Here is an 18561-nt window from a genome sequence, read left to right as displayed (position 1 = left end):
TTCTGTCGCAAACTAAAAACATATTTTTCGACTATACCTTGAATAGGGAAGATAGCACTGTAGTAGCACTTCAGTAGCACTTAAATGTCTCTTACTGATAGCACTTTGTAGTTTAACTTTATTGAAGAAATTGTACTTTCTCCATTCTTGTTGTTCTGAGTTTGGACTCATGGTTGAATGCACTTATTGTAAGTCGCTTTGGATAAAAGCGTCAGCTAAATGACATGTAATGAAATGGTCTAATGCCTCCACATGTCAGTAGCACAACTTGAAATATCACATTATTTGCTAACAGTTTATAATAACTGCATGCTTTGAAACATTAGTTAAGTATGAGTAAACACTTAATTCATTTGAAAAACATCATTCCACACTTTATAAATGATGGATTCACCATTTGTAAATGGCATGGAGTTATTATAAAGTGTAACCCAGATGGTAACACTTTATAATAACTGCACGCTGTGTTACCCATTAGTCTTTACTAAAACAGGTTCATGCTGTTTTTGTGATTGGCATATGTGATTGTACAGTATATACAATATATATATATATATATATATATATATATACAGTATTGTATACAGTATTGTGGGATTTAGTGGCTATACATAATAGCAATGCAACAGTGTTGCTCACAGCTTCTCCACAACGACTTGGTTCTAAATAATAATAATACATTTGTTTTATAAGGCGCCTTTCAAGGCACTCAAGGTCGCCGTACAACATATTTAAAAATCGGACACAATTTAAAAAGCAGCACAGTTAAAAGCAGAACAGTTGGTTCTGTCTCTCCGTTAAAGACAAATATACGCTTCCACCCTGTGGAGCTCTCAGACGTGGCCCCCGTCTATCTCAGTGACAGCTAAATTGCTTTTTAATTAAAGGAGAATTAGTCCGGTTAAACTGTAATTTAATGCAAATATGAAGTCGTAATGACAGTCGGTAAATCATCAATGAAGAAGAGGCGGCTGAACAAAAGCTGTGTAATTCATCAAGAGGCTCTCTAATGCACAGCTTCACACCAGATAAGTCCTGCAGATGAGACACAGCTATTTCTGAGAGACTGTAACCAATAACTTGCCCGGACTGTCAGGCACACACACAAGTACAGAGATCTTTCAACATGTATTCATAATTTAGAAGACTAAAAGTCTTGAACATCTATGTGTTTATGTGTCTAATGAGTAATAAGTAAGTATCAAGCCCTGGTATACTCACGTGTACAAGCCATTGTTGGAGGATCTCTCTCAGCCCTGAAGAAGCCTGTCTCACAGCGGCAGATAGCAGCCCCTTCTCCGTAGCTGATGCTGTGCGGAGGGCACTTTGAACACTTGGTGTTTCCAGCAAATGCTTTGTAGAAGCCTGGGCGGCATGCTGGTGGTGACGGGACGAAGAAAAATGACATATTACGATAAATATGAGAGCAAAGCCAGACCATGGATACAATGTACAGGATACAATGTCACATGAAAAAAAACACATAACACATATCCGTATGATGTTTACCAACCTAAGAGGACCCAAGCGGACACATATTGTTTTTCTGACAATAAAACCAACAATGATATTTGTTTAAAGCATCCATATCTAATCAAGATACTGTAGCCTTGTGTCTGTCAATATTGAATCAGGAATTCAGCATTATCACTAATGCTTTTAACGGATTCATGAAAATCAGGTTTTCTTTTCAAATTGATACAACACTTTTAAAATAAAGTGACCATCTTCTCTGGTTTTGTGAACTTGTATTCTTAGTTTATAAAAGTATGATCTTCCTTTTACATGAAAACAAAGGACAAACGGACAAATGACACAGATATTTATTAATTTTCTTTCTTCATTAGAATGAATTAACTTTTCTCAACAGGAAACACTTGCAATTCAGACATTTCTTCCACGTTCCTATCTGAAAAAATAATGTTTACAGCAATGACATGTTAACACCAAAGCTTTTCCTACGATTACAAGAGAAAAAATAAATATTGAAAAAATATCATGAATACTCACTCTACATACTAATGTGTTAAAGCTGAGTAAATAAGAATAGTTAAAATACTAAAATACAATAAATCGTATCGACATTATCTCCACCGTTTCAGTTTAGCCTCGATAGCTAATAAAAGAGAAGGTTTGAAAATGTTGCCAAAAGTGTGAGTGTGTTTGTTTAATCCAGTGCTAACTGTTAAAAGGGTCCCTTTATGAAAGTGTGTAATGAAGAGGCCCTCTGTTGGTTACATATTCACACAACCATATGTATAACTATCAAACCCAGATGTGTTGTATTCAAATTCACAAAATGAATAGAGGAAGTGCCAAGAATTCAAAAAATGCATGCCTTTTGAGTGTTGTCCCGTCATGGCTTGAAAGTATGTGTCTCGTTTCCTTTCCTAGGCTAAAGGAGATAGAAATGTAAGCACTAAAACTAAGTCACTGCTCCAGTGTGGGTTTGATTGATAACACTTAATACATAAAATAAGCCTATCTTAATCAAGAATACGAAGAAAATGATGTTACAAAACTAATTAGAGACCAGCTGCAACAATAGCTTTTAATAGCATTTCCCAACCTCCATAGCACTTCTGTGTCACAAAGATGTGTAAAAGTCTCCTGCCTGGTGAGATTTCCATTGCTGTCGGTTGTCACCAAGCACATCGATTTAACAAGGTAACACAAGCTGAGCCATTTGGAAATTCACCTTGAAGCACAGAGTGGCTCCATTGCTGCCTGTGATAAATGGAGCTGTAGGGAGGGCAAGGAAGCTGGAACCCACGACTGCTTTCATCAAATGGGATCAATTAGGACACACACACACACACACGTACGCACGCACACACACACACACACACACACACACACACACACACACACACACACACACACACACACACACACACACACACATTTTTTGTGTTCATCTGTACAAGGATTGTTTGTTAAAATTTGTAAATATACACACTTAGTAACAAGACCACTTTTGTCGGAATTGTATCGATCGGTGGATTACGATGAGGCTTCATAGGTGAGTTGCCTCAATTTTGTAATTGTTTGTTTGTTTGTTGTTGGTCTGACAGAGGCGTTGAAAAACTTGACACACACACTCGTACATTCAGCTCACACAGACACACACTGTACATCAGCATGATAAGTGGCATCCCCGATGGCGTACGAAGGCTGCCTGCGTCATTAACCTCTGTCCTTGAGTCAAAAAGCCTCAGTCCACTCCCCCACCTCTCTCGACCCTGTTTTAGACTCTGACAACCTAATGACGCCTCTGCCTGACCTTCGATGAACTGAGGGGATGTTTCTTTTCTAACGGTGCGGCGTCCTGCTGCAATTTGTGTGGTCAGGCTCTGCTCCAAGGCTGTGGTGGTGCTGAACTATGACTGACCATGCATCACCAGAGGATGGACACCCATGGTGGCAGGGAGGTTAACACCCATATGCTGGTATGCACACACACACACACACACACACACACACACACACACACACACACACCAGTGGACATACAGTAGCAACAGCAATTACTAACAGAACATTGGACTAGTCAACTGTCTTGAACTTGTGAAATTAAGCAAGCCTGGAGATGTTGACTGTTAAGCAGTTATATGGTGGATGACTGGTAAATGGACTGATATTTGTAAAGTGCCTTACACAACCACTCTAAGCTGTAGCTTCAGCATCCACCCATTCAAACACACACACACCATATGAGTATTGCAATTATTACAATAAACCTCTGTTATTTCCCCTGCTAATATACTGCACGTCAGATCCATACAGATGAAAAATAAACTCTGTATTGGACAGTTTGAGTAGGAAAGCCAAAACAAAATAGCACAGTGGAAGGAGGCAACAGGATGAATGAGTGTGATGTGTGTGTGTTACTACAATTAATCCCTTTTTCTAACAGTTTTATCGAGGTCATATAAATTCCATAAGACATGTAAAAAAATGAATGAAATGAGAGAAATACTTTCTGGGAAGCCGATATTTAAACTGAATGTGCTGACATGTAATATGCATAAGGCAAAAGATAAAGTTATGAACCTTCAGAATGCACTCAGATGCCTTATAAGATCAGCTGTATTAATAAGCATGTGTTGTATTACTTTTTATTAATACATTTTAATGGTAAGTACAATTACAATCCACATAGTTGATCACAGTCACCCAACTCTTTAAGAAAATAAAGATTACACAGTGTTATGACCATCATGATGCCTCATATAACAACCATACATACAGAGTTCATGTCTGCATCAGCTGTTCTAAGGCGGACTCAGCGGACATCACATACTGTACAATGATGTATCATCAATGGCATTATGACATTCATCAAGCATGAGGGTCACTGAATTACAAAACTGCCTACCTATATTAGATATAGTCACAATGTTTCATATAATATTTATCTTACATAATGCATTACCTCATGCAGTACATTATAGATATATGCACTTTATGGAAAAATGTTATTAAAGATAGAATTAAAAAGAAACTTGAAGCATGTTGTGTGGATTCCTTCCATAAGACATAAAGCAAAGTGTGAGAGTGTGTGGATAAATACTGTACACAGCGCTGAAGCTAGCGGAGGTGAGCAGGGGATGAGAGAATAGTACCCTGACCCGCTGGTCTTTAGGCTCTGATCTAACTCTTGGCCCTCCACCCAAGGTTAATGAGATCTGGAAGTCAACCAGAACATCTACATCTCAGACCCCTGAACCGGGCCCTGAGACCCAAAGGCAGCAGATTGGCTGGTGAGGCTTGCCACTTCATACTCATTGGACCTGAACAACACCAGAGCAACTGGCAGCAAATCCTGTACGGGGAGCAGACCTGTCTGTCTCCCTCTGCTTGTCTATTTGTCACTCATATGCTGTTCTTTATTGGTTTAATAAACATATTGGTTCGCTAAGCAGTAGCCCTTTTGTTTAAAGTGGTTGGACAATTTGGTTGTTCCACGTATGTTTTTATTGTTTTTCAGAACTGAAATAGATTGTGAGAGGGGTTTCTGCATTAATTATACATTATAATTATGAAACATGCGTCACCCTGCCCCAAACCAGGTGCTGACCACAATTGATTGTTCAACTACCCTTTTAGTTTCCATGCCATATTGGAGAAACAAAAATAATTTGCAAACAATTGTTGCCATTGAACCTGAAGTTTTGCAGAATCGTCCAATTCTGACCTTGTTGTCTGGCAATACGGTTAACATATTGAATAGCCACAATCTTCCACAATCTATAGACATTTACCTAAGATTTATATTGAGCTTTACATTAAACAAAGCATTTCTTACTCAGGTAATTATCATTATTACCCTTAATCTTTACTATATTGGACACATCACTGTGCAAATGATGGTATTTAAATCAAATTTAGATGAAACCCATTAAAAACCTAATTATTGGAGGCACCTTGGTGACCTAGGGGTTAAGGTGACAGCCATGGACCATTTATTGTCATTCCTCATCTCTCTCTCTCCCCTTACTTCCTTTCATCTCTCTACTACAGCAACCTAATGAGGTCATACAACTATCCCAAAATGTTGATGTGCAAACACTAAAAACATGCTTCATTTTATAACTTTGACACCTTGTTTAAATAGTTTATGCAGTCTGGCCGATCAATTCTGAGTCACTGGATGTTTCCTCGATTTAGATCTGAGCTCACTTTACGTAGTTACATTTTAGTGTCCCATTAGATGTTGTTAAAGACATCCTAACATATTCTTCTTTACTGGTAACTGCATATATCTGTGTGTGTGTGTGTGTGTAGGCCGATGTGTGCATGTGTAAATTACATTCTTTGCCGTGCATAGCCGATGATGGAGGGAGCCTCTCCCGGTGGTCAGCGAAGAAGAACGATTCCAAGAGGAGCACAATTCTGCAGCATTTACTTGCAGAACCACATCAACAAATGTTGCAGAATAGTTCAGCTCTTGAAATCAAAGGCGGCGTGGTGAGGAGGCGATGCAAAAGATGAGAGATCATTGCAGAGATGGTGGCGTTATAGACGAGATGCAGCCTGAAACTTATTGCATATGAAAAGAAAAGCCAGACTATTTTCAGTTTCATTCCACACAAATATTCCACCATAAACTACAAGACAACACAAATAAAAGCCTTTTTTCTTTTTCTCTGTACTGACACAGTACACATCTTGTCCATGCATATCTTATCAAAATAGTGCCTATTCTCTTTTCCGTAACGCCATACATACGAGTATTCATCATACTCCATCAGGGGGAAATTACAACCTATTTTCCTAGCTCATACAAGATGTTCAGATACTTGCCTGCCAATATAAGTGAGATATGATACAGCTCCATGATACAAGTTAGATAAACGGTACAGAGTTATCTTATGTCCGTGAGCCAATCAGAAACAACACACATACACTGAAAAAGCCTTAGTCTCTCTTCCTCCCCCTGTCTTCTCTCTGATTCTTCATGGCTCTCTCCAACACATCTCCGCCGAAGTGTTGAGAAGAGGGGTTTTCTTAATCCGGGACACAAGGTGACAGGTGTATGAGAGCCAGTTAAATAACTATACAAACGTCATAATCATCAATCGGTATCGTCATCTTCAAAACATGTCAAAGGTTTGCCGAGCTACTTCCAGCCGTTGCTCTCTTTCTCTACTTCTCTTACGTGTAGAGTATAATTGTACGGTATATTTACATTATATATTGTATTTCACTCTAAATAATGTATGCATGGAATTTATGGGTTTTGTATGAATACTTTTTATGTATTGGATTATATAAAACAAATTGCGCAACAAGGTCATGGTTTCCCCTAAATGAAAAAAAAGAAAAGAAAAAAGAAATCTTACAAAATTTACATATATTTGACCTTATATCTCTTTGTCTTCCACAACACATGCACATGTTTTCATGAGCTCCGCAGTGTTTAAGAGCTGCTATAGAGCAGCCGTCTTTCTACCCACTGGCCGTTACCCTCTTTTATTCACTCGCTCCTAAGTGCCTCCTGATTTTAATCTCTACCATGTTATTTACAGATCTCGACCTGTGGTAGCTTTACAAAGCGCTTTTGTGTTTACCAGCAACGTAGTCATGGCAAACTTGGACATGGCGAGCTTCCCATCTCTGAATAACGTTAATGCCATTAATGCAAAGCATTCAATATTTCTGTTTAATTTCTTCCTTTATTATTATTTGAACTTCTTCTTTTGCATTGATTTTGTATTTTTTCCCCACCTCAGTTTAAATAGACTGCTATTTTGTAGCATGGAGGTTTATTGCGTTGAATCAGGCTTTGATAAGATACAATGATTTGTGGTCACAAGTAATAAGGTAGTAAGCTCTTTTAACGCAGGCCATTGTTGTTGGTAGAAAAACAAACAATACTATTAACGAGGAAAATCAGAGCTAATTATCTCCATTGACAACATGCCGAATAAGGGCTGTTTAAGACTTTAGTTTTGAATCAGCTCTCCAGTACCATTACAATCACTGCTTCATGCAATGTCTACTTCAACTATAACAGGACAAGACTTTTGTTAAAGACTCATGCCCTTTTCCTTTGTCTGGACCCTCTTCCATCTCCAGGCCCCGTTATGATTTTTGTTTCTCACTCCTGCCGTTCACCTGCACATGCTCCTCTCTGCACACCTGTTCCTGATTTCCACACCCTTGTTTTCTCAGTACAGGTTCCCTGTGGAGTCTTCTCGTCAATGTTTACATTCAGTGTTACCCGACAAAGCACATTGCGTGTATCCTTGAGGTCTAACACACTTGTTTGATGGGACAAATCAGCAGTGGTGGAAAAGGTATTCAGATCTTTTACTAAAGTAAAACTAGCAATAATACAAATATTATGTCTTAAGTCCTCAATTCAAGTACATAAGCATCAACATATATTTTAAGTAACAAAAGTACAAGTATTAATTATGCAACTATTCTAATTATCGATGCATAAATGTGAAAGCATCACTGATCTTGAAGCTGGTAAAGGTGGAGCTTATTTTATATACTTCCAGAAAGGTTCATCTATCGTAATGCATCAGCATGTATTGTATAATTGTTGCTGAATATTAATTATATTTAGTAGTTATTTGAATCTGTAAAAACTAACCAATAACTAAACTGTCAACTAACTAATTAGTACACATTAACTAGTACACTATGGCGTAGAAATAGAAAGTAACACAACATTAACATACGGCAGTAAATAACAAATACCTCTAAATAGCGCTTAAGTACAACAAGTCAAAAGGGACCCGACCCGTACACAAAGGCATCGCTCCATTGTGCTACTAGTTTTCAAAAATACCAGCGGAAACCTTTAACTCATATGTTAATGTTGAAAAGTGGAAACCGAGGTATTCATTGACAATCAACACCATTGCAATATTGTGTGCACTGTATCAAAATCCAGTTTAAGTTATTGTGCTTTTGGAACATGCAGCCCATCATCAATCAGCATGTGTCCTCTCGAATCATTGTTACAAGAAGGTCCTCGCATACTAACACTTAACACAATCTGTTCCCTTTGTTGTGTAATATGAATGGAGTTGTAGATTTCTGGAAGATTAATTGCAGCAACATCAGAGACGTCTGGGCATCAATAGAAACGTGTGTGTTTTTCCTTTATGATTGTTTTTCAACGAACATTAAAGTTTCAATGTTTGCATCCAGGTTAGTAAAATGCATTAGTGCTCTGGATTTGGCTTTTTTAAAGGAGATAAAGGTAAGAGGTGAACAAAGACAAACCCATAAGAAAACCAAAGTGCTAATTAACAGCGAGACAATGAGATGAGATGACAACAGTGCTGGATGGGCTCATTCAGCCATCGCTTATATATCAGGGACATTATCAGAGACACAGATCTTTTTATGGACTTTACAGAGGTCAGCCTCACTGATCCCTTTATGGCAATGTTTATAGCAACATAGAGAGAGTCTTGTGCCAAATGAAAGAACAGTCTAGTAAACTTTACAAAAGACATCCGATAACTCAGAGAGAGCACAGACTCCCTCTAAATCTCAATTTGAAGACAAAACAGTGGCTTTGGGATGGACAATAAAGCAGTGTTTTTATGGTCTGAGCTTGACGGATGAGATAATGTCCTGACTGGCTCCAAGAAAGCACTGACCTGTATTAGGATATCTCGAATGCATGATCAACAGTAAATCTAGTATAGTGCTTATCGTTGGCTAGTGGGCATGAACCCTTTCAACTACTCGTGGAATGTGACACCTGTGGTGGAGTTTAAGGATGGGGATGTCAGTTGGTAGCTTTGTCCATCTCTTGAATGGAATATTACGATTTTTTTGCCAAGAGTTTGTTGAGAAGATAAAGTCCAGTCCCATGTCTGTATTGTATATGAGCTTTAGCTTAGAATAAAGACTGGAAATCCGACAACATATACAACTTAAACTTAATTAAAACTATTTCTTCAACAACCACAGGTCACATTGATATGTATATTGATGCACCCCATATGAAGATTTCTGTTGAATTTGGTGACATGTGCCCTTTTATCAAATGCCGGGTCGGATTTTCATTATCCCCATGTATGCATGACACAACTCCCCATTGAAATGTATTTCTGGCATCTCAATCCTTTCCCATTATTATTACCTATTTGTCTGGCTTCTTTGTCTTTTGCTTTACCAGATGCTTTTGTCCCTGTGTGAATGTCAGTTTAGTGAGAGCAGATTAGTTTGGAAGAAAGACACAATATGCAAATGTAGTGTCATCAGCAGAAAGGCTGTGGATATGTTTTGTGAGATCAATATGAGAGGTTTACTGGATGAAAATAAAGTCCTGTGCAATTTGCAACATTTACAAGAAGGCAGCTCCTTTATAGTCCAACCCTTCATTCACTGACTCTGAAAGAGCCTTATGTTCACATTTATTTCTGTTTTCCCTGTGACTAAGTTTAATTATGATACTAACAAGGCTATATGTCTGAGGCCCTAATGCATTTATTACAAGTTGTTAGTAATATTGTCATGGCTTAGCCCAAAACGTTCCTCTCATTCGGTGCTTCCCTTCCACATGATTGATAGTGATTGTGATTTTAATACGCTGTTAAATGGACAGCAAATGGTCTTTAGCAGAGGTCGCATTAGCACAAAGGCCTTCTTGTGGAAAATAAACAACAGCAATGTATTCTCTAAAACAGCACAAACAAAGGAGGGAGATAATGACATGGCAGCCCTTTAGTAACATCAACAACAATATAATGGCGCTGGAGAGAAATTAAAATGGAGCAGTCAATTTAAATGCCTTTGTGATGCTTTCTCTCTCTCTCTCTCTCTCTCTCTCTCTCTCTCTCTTCCTTAAATCTCACTCTCACAGACGTATGCAAACTGGCTCAAATCCAATCAGTTGAATGCATAAGAGAAAGATATTTACAGATGCAAAGAAGTTTACCGTAAACCACGAGCATCAAAATTTGTAACTCAGACTGGCAAGCCAAGCACGCTTGTACGGTGTCTCTCATGGGCAAAAAGCACAAAGAGAGAAGTTGTTGCAGTTGAGAAAAATGAAGGAGGCAACAGAACAACACATGCAAATCTCAATAGGTGCCTGACAGTTATTTAAGTGCTGCCTATACTCCCTAGAAAAGCCAGTATATTGCGAAACAGATAGTAAAGTTAGTAAAGTATAAAGGAAACTTAAAAAAATAAAAACAATAATAATCATATTGTAACAGAAATGAAAGTGCCAAATTAACTTTCTGAGAAGTAGCTGTGGGGACGTTAACAAGTGCAGTAGTGCGAGTGAAGTGAGAAAAATATTGCTCTCTCATTTTGAGTGCGAAGGTGCTGTTTGGATCTTGGAACAACGATGCAAAACTCAATGGAGTTTGAGAAGCAATGTGGGCAGCTTTGATATTTTGTAAAAATGGCAAATAGCACGATCTACTCAGGGTTCATCTTATGGGAAGCATATAATAGCTTAGTTAATTTCATAGCAATCTTCCCATTACATTTTGGAATACTTAGTGTTACTGTGTTTTAATGACATATTTGCCAGAAAGTTATTTATCTTTGCTAAGAAGTAACCACACATGTAAACCACCATTGGAATTTAGACCAGTCAATGAGCTAAAGGCAGGATTTTCAGGTGCAGGAGGAAGGCTCGGTAATGTGAGCAAATATGCTCACGTGTCTGATAGTAAACAGATAGTATGATTTACCGAATGTAGACTGTAGGTATAAATAGGGTTGCAAAGGGGCGGAAAGTTTCCGATAAATTTCCAGAAAGTTTCCATGGGAATTTTGGCTCGGGAATTTGGGGAATTTTGAAAGAAAAAAAAATGTGCCTGCGTTTTTTTGGCAAAAGCATATAACAGGGAACTTAAATATAGTTGAGAACAAGACTATGCACGCCTAGCTCAGCTGGACCCTGGATGCAGCTGGTTGGGAACATTGTCTGCCAGAAACATAAACGTAAACATAAAACGTTCTGTTGTTTTTGAACGTCTTTGTCATCAGTGTTGCGTCTGAACGTTTCAGCCCTATGCCTGGCAAGTGTGAGAGCGCCGAGTTGAGTAGAGGCCAAGAGCGGTATTGCAGACAGATAGAGATTTCAATTATAGCTCGCAACATATTGAAAAAATAACTGAACTAGTTCATTTTTTGGAGCTGTGAACTTAGTTCAACATTTTTAATTATGAACTATGAACTGAACTAGTTCATTTTAAAATGTGTGAACTATGAACTGAACTAGTTCATCTAGAAAGTGAACTTTCCCAACACTGTTTGTCATTACCTAGCATATTGATTACTTGGTAAACTGAAGCCATGTTCATTTTAATACCAAGTTTATTTGTATACAGTAGACTAACTTTTTACAGCAGTGAGGAGGAATGAGATGAGGTCCAGGAAGAAAGCATTTAGATTCAGGGAAAAACACACAAAAAAAATGTGGGTTTGGGGGTGGTGATCATAGGGAACGTTGAATTTTTATTCAACGTTCATGTTTTTGTTGTTCGATGAAAGAATAAAGTTCTACTCACAAAATGTCAAAAAAGTCAAAAATGTCATTTTTAAAAGTTGTATTATAAATGTTTGCATGCATGTCTGTTTATGACGAGGTAAATACAGTTAAATTACCCCAACATGTTCAGTTTATTCCTGTTAATTCCCGTTAATTCCTGTATATTCCCGTTTATTCCCGTGGAAATTTTCCAACTTTGAATATTCCCGGAATTTTGCAACCCTGGGTATAAACCTGCCATTGGCTGCCTATTTAGAAAGTTACCCCACAAGTTGCAAACACGTTCAAAAACTCTTGCCATTTCAGGTCAATGACTGACCTTAAACCTTCAAGGTAAATAAATCTTACCATCAACCATCTCGTGAGAGTTTCACTACTTATGGGTTCTGGACGTGACCATCTATTTAAGAAGGGCCCTGCCAATGTATCCTGTGCTTAGTGCCGGCCAACACGACTGTCATTTGTCGAAAGAGAATCAAACAAGCCAGAGCTTTTTTTATCCTTGTACCAGCATGATAATGTGTGGAGCCAGACCTTTCTTCTTCTAGGTCTAGCTAAGAGAGACTAGATAATATGTGAAAAACACAAGCAGTAGTTGATTTAACCACATTTTGGACACAACATAGTGTGATGAATATACTGAACATGCAAATCTACAGCAATTAAGCATCTTTTACAGTTTTGCCAATTGTGTTCATTGTAGAAACGCATTTTAACCAACATGAATTAAAGCTGACCACAGCTGTTTTCCTCCATTAAGAACAAAGACCAACCTTTTTTGTCTTCTTATTTTATACAGCCATTACTTAGATCTGCAGTGGTTGAGGGTTTGTTACCTCTATAGGAACAATGAATAAAGTTATTAGCCACTGTACATAAAAGTGCAGTTGAAATTGGATGGAGAGAAAATGTAAAATAATATTGATATTAATAAAAAATGTCATGATATAATTAAAACACCAATAACAATATATTCTTATTAATAAGAATACAATTGGTATAGTAGAAGTATCATTGTTTTGGCTTTGTTATTGTACTTTAGGCCAGTGGAAGTGTATTGCACTTGCTTTTCTTCATGATTGGTGTGCTACTGTGCACGCCTGGTCCAGGTGCAGTTTGAGACTTAGTTACCTTGCTTAGCGAAACACAGAAAGCACTCCAAGTGCAGTCGTCTAGGATGATGAAGTGCACCTTCATGGGACTAGCGGGAAGCATTTGCCAGTAATTAGGGGAGAATGAGCACGATTGGAGCACAAGCTTCTCTTGTTAATGATCTGAGGAACAGGCTCGCCCTGCATGCTGACTTAATTCTCAAACACACACATTTCCAAACTCATATAACCAAGGTTGTTTGACGTTGTCGTATCTTTCAAGCGGCAGTGATGTTGAAGAATGAGGAAGAAGGAATCTCCGCGGACACTGTTCTTTCTGGTATAATAATGTTTATTACAGGAATCACAGGTCAGAAACGGGCGACTAGTCAGTCCGGAGACTTCTCAGTCAATCAGAAGGTCTACTGGAGACTGCAAGGCAGCTCAGTTATATACCCATGGCGTCGTGCCCAGAACCTGAGATACATAACGTCACACAAGAACCACCAATCTAAACATGCCCTCCGGAACACAGGAACAGACAAACATGGTTTTGACCTCCAACAGGTCAAAGGGCATTCTATGACCCATCATGACTTCATCAAGTAATGTCTGACAAGTCGAACTGATTGAATCGTGTTTCCTTTGAATGCTACAGTGATGTGCCAATCAATGGACCCAAGCATTGACGAAGATACACTGAGGCAGATCCGGGAAGCATTTACACAGCATCAACTTCCCCGTACTCAGTTTGGAGGAAATACTACTCATGGTTTTGAACAATGTTAATTATGCGTCCCACTAATTTTCCTCCCCACAGGGCAAAAATTAAGGAATTATTCTGCTTTCCCCCTACCTGCCTCCCATCTAATAAGGGAAAGGTCCAATCACAGTAAAGGGGGATCCTTGCCTGACAATTGCAGCCATGCTGTGGCAGTTAAACACAAAGGCTTGGCTCAGTCTCTACGTTCTACTTTACTGCTCAAGACTTTCTACTCACACCTTATGGACCTGAAGGATCAGCTGTATTGTTTGTACAAAATGTTGTGATAAAACTCTGCACAAGTGTGAGTATACGTTATGATATTGCTATTACGTATCGAATTACTATTTAGCTGTTCTGTGTGTGTATTCCTGCTGCTTTAAGAACCACATATTTAAAGTTGAACTTGCCTTGAGACTCAGCTGTTTGGCCTGTGATGTAACACACATTGGCTGTTTGGCTTGCGCTCACCTCTCCTGATTCTCAAAGAGCAGCTCAATTTCCCCCCGAACAATATGATGTCTGGTGAAACTTCTTCCTGTGCTCATGCTGAGTTTAATGGGACAGCGCACCAGCCTGCGAGTGTTGTTGCAAAAATAGTCATGAATAAAGTGCTTGTTAATTTTATGCTAATATAAGTAAGATGTTCTCCAGCAGTTGCACATTTATTTTTCACTGCTTTAATTTTTCATTTTTTTGATAAACAGCCACTATTAACCCTGCACTGGATACAGAATAGCAGCTGGTCGCTGCCTTTAAAACTTTGCTCTGACAGCATGATGGCAAAACTGTTTTTTCAGCAAAGCTAATTTCCATACATAAAATTACAAAATCAAAGTGAAACTCTAATAACCCAGTTTGAGCCCCTTTACAGCCAGTGTGTGTGGTTCATTAATCATTTTGCTTCTTAGAAAGATATAATAAATGTATGCATTGTTGTACTGGCTGAAGTTAACATAACAATTTGCAATACTCCTGAAAATAATACCAATAAAACTAATAACAATACCACTACTGGTATAGTAATATAATAATGGCTATGATAATTATAATGCATCCTCAGACATATTGCTTTGTACCAGAGGTGGATCACATTCACTGGATCATAACTGACACTTATTAAATACTCTAATTCATGGACATATAATCCCAATTTACACACACTTACACACACATATGAACTGGCAGTATATCCTTTTCAGATCCCTCTCTGATCTATAGAGTGTAATAGTGTTTAATAAGGCTGACATTACGCTGGGATAATCCCACTCTCTCATGCACCGACACACAACCAATTCCATTTCTACCGCCTCAGCTGTTTTCTCTGCGCTCCAAAAGCTCATTTCGAGAAAAGGAGGCCGGGGCGCAAAACGAGGCCTCAAATATCAATTACCAATGATGGGAGAGAGGAGAAAAAGCTGATGGATGCTACATTTCCTCAAATACTTTGCTATTCTTTTCATTTTGGTTTAATATGTTTTTTTATTATAGAGCGATAACAGCATATGAAGAGGAATAAATTATACTGATTGGCCTAATAGGAGACCAAGGGGTAGCAAATTTGCAGAGCCTTCACAATGTGTATGGCCTTGAATGTGTGTGTGTATCCATTTCTAGAGTTGTGTGTGGACAGAAAGAAACACTTGGATTGTATTTGCATGAAGGAAGGATCAGGGGAAATTCTGCAAGTCTGTTTATTGTTTTGTTTTTTTCATCAATTGTATCACTTCATTATGAAATGTGAAACAATGTCACAACTTAACCTGGTTGAGATGAAGCTTTTCTATGTGAAGGTTAAACGGGGTCAAATATATTCATATTATATTTAAAACACTGGAGAAAATAAGATAAAATAAAATAACAAGCACACAAATTATTCTGTATCAGAGAGGAAACGTTGATTCTAAGGAGGCAACAGTGAATATATGTGAGTGACCGAGCACATTTCAAGTCCTCTGGAGACCAATATCAGCCTCAACGGCATTCACCAAAATGAACAATTGGGACAACAAGAAGACCAGTGCCAAATGACCTGAGAGATGTGTGTTGCTCATGACTTTTCAGCATGTCTAACATTGTGGAACACGGCCATTCAGTGCTTTATAGACAACCTAAAGCATCTTAAAGCCAATTCCAGTACGTACTTGAAGCCAATGTAGTGTTTTTCGGACAGATATAATATGCTCTCATCTTAAAGTCCCTCTGGCTGCAGCCTCACGACAGACATCAGAGAAAGACCATTATAGGAGACTATTTTACAGGCTGCAAAAGCCTGCTGTTATGGCTTTGGTAAACATCCTCTTATTTCTGCTATGTTTCTATAGTGTCAGACCACTGATCTTGAAAAATGAAGTCACATCAGGCACAGTGCCGATTTTTCCAACTTCATCTGTAGTTTTGAGAAACAAGAGATTTTCTTTATATATAACTCTGGAGTTTCACCCCTTTTTGTCCCTTTTTGTTTTGTCTCAAGAGATAAAGGCATCCAGAGGTGTGCAGTATGTCCACGACCAGATACACCTGCCTGGGGACTCTGGTGCCTTCAAGTTACCGTCACGCACAGTGCACACAGTGCACTCAGTACTCTGTAGATTGTAGCTTCATTGTATTTTGCGCAGACACCATACTCCAATATTGGAATAGTATTTGTCTGAATTGCAGCATGTATAAATTAGATTAAAGGGGGCAGGGTTGCAAAAGAAGTCTGATTGTATATAAGTCAATGAGAAAATGACCCTACTTCTCACTTTATTTATGACCTCAGTAAACATTATAAACATGAGTTTATCGTCTCAATCGTTAGTCTTCTCCAATACAGCATTATGTTCATTGAGTAAATTATGGTCCCAGTCTAGAGTACATTAGACGTTAAGGCAGGTCGCTACCATGCCGTTATCTTGTAACTTAAACTCTTTCACTGTGTATTTTAACTGTATTAATGTTAATTGTAACATTTTGATCACCCACAAATTATCATTCAGCATTCAGTTGTTATTTACCCTCTTGTCACTTCTGGATGCAAAAATCCAAGATGACGACGGCCAAAATACCAAACCAGAGGCTTCAAAACAGCAGTATACTACGCCCACTTCTCATAGACAGTCTATGTGAAATACTACAAATCTCTTATTCTTTAGTATGGTGCACTGAAATTAAAACCTGGCTTTTTCTTATTGATGATTTTGATCCGCAATGGTATTATTTTGAATAGCATATTTTTAATTCTTCATTAAATAATGAGAGTGTCGTTGATAAGAATAAGAGAAAACAAGCTGGGTTACTCTGGCATATAAACAGGCACTGCCCAATGTCTCTCTTTCCATAGAAGTCAGTGAATGGAGAGAGATACGATGTGTATGAATTAATCAAATATCTGTGTATTACTTCCAATATTCTCGCTGAAGAGGGCTCAGAGTCGACACACAGCTTGTGCTATTAAAAAATCACACCGTTGTCCCCAATTTGCGTGATTAGTTTAGTGTTATTGCATTCTCATGGAGCAGAGGGTGTAAAATGTGTTATTGCTTTTTAACTGAACACAGTAGGTAAACTAATGTGCTCAACATGATCAATAAATCATATCTGAACACGTCAACTCCCTGCCAACTGGAAAATGAAGCAGTGGCTTGGCCTCTGCTTGCATATGAAAATAAAGGTGTGCACGTGGAATATCTTTCAATGTGTTTTGTGTGAAAACACTGTGCGTCATATACATTTCATACATGTTGTCTACTGTAATGAGCACACTGTTTGTGCCTGTGTGTGCGGTAAAACAAAAACAAAACACCGGTGGCTCAAAATAATACCAGTTAAAAACTGCTCCTCGCATGATCTTCACAGTCTGTGTGTATCTGCCCTAACGATCTTCTCATTGCTCGTCTGGTCCTCCTGTCCTCCCACACAGTGGGTGGGTGAGGCAGTTGGTCCTCTTTGTAAAAGCCTCCTGCAGTTCGCTAATCATGTTGACCGCCGGCTACCAAATGAATGCTGTCACTGGTGCTCATTGGACGCCACTCGGTCCGAGCGATGTGGCTTCCACTGGCCAAATGGATACACCACGAGGGGCCGGTCCTATCGGAGTCTGTCATGCAGACACCGCTCTCATGTGAAGGCCTGGTGAATTCAATTGGAGCTGTTCTCTCCAAATCAAGGATTGACGTCATATTTTCTCCAGGTCGTGTGTTGCGGTCGTACTTGTGTGGCTTCAGTGTTGTGGACAACACACTGATGTATTATAACTGCAATACAGTCGAGCATCTTTAAATGAAACGCATTCCCCTGCCTTCCCACAAGCCCTTGCATGAAACGAGTCCCCGCCATCTACCGCATTAACATTTCACTTTGACCAGAAAGAAAGAAGACCTGAGGTTTACTCTGATGGATTATCTCTAAGCACAGCAAGGTTTACGTGTCCTAAAGTTTATTTTCCTATTTTCCTGAAATGAATGAAAATCAAAGGCTGCCTGGAGGGTACAGTGAGAAAATAATATAAAACATATTTAGACTGAAAATGTTTGTCTAATGGTTGGCACAATAAATGGATGCTCAACATGCTTTTATTTGTGTTTACCTTATCTGGAAAACCTGAAGTAGATGAACAAGAACAAGGCAAAAAAACAACAAACTACGCCAGACCGACTATTTTCTGCATATTTTTCATGAGATTGGTTCAGAGCAGTGTGAAATGTGGGGAGAACAATATGTCAATATGGCAGGAGTGG

The 18561-nt window shown here is 38.6% G+C and overlaps 1 protein-coding gene across 1 annotated transcript in view; it reads right to left on the bottom strand.

The window, feature by feature from the left end:
* The window catches only part of epha6 (eph receptor A6), a 131817-nt gene that overhangs the window by 61904 nt on the left and 51352 nt on the right, over positions 1–18561 (bottom strand). Inside the window, exon 4 of the mRNA XM_034561192.1 lies at positions 1222–1377. Coding sequence (XP_034417083.1) covers positions 1222–1377 — 156 coding nt within the window. The remainder of the gene's footprint in view (positions 1–1221; positions 1378–18561) is intronic.

This window comes from Cyclopterus lumpus, chromosome 21, assembly GCF_009769545.1.
Source record: "Cyclopterus lumpus isolate fCycLum1 chromosome 21, fCycLum1.pri, whole genome shotgun sequence".
NCBI classification, from domain to species: domain Eukaryota; kingdom Metazoa; phylum Chordata; class Actinopteri; order Perciformes; family Cyclopteridae; genus Cyclopterus; species Cyclopterus lumpus.
The sequence above is the reverse complement of the archived record's forward strand: the minus strand, read 5'-3'. Positions and strand labels throughout refer to the sequence as shown.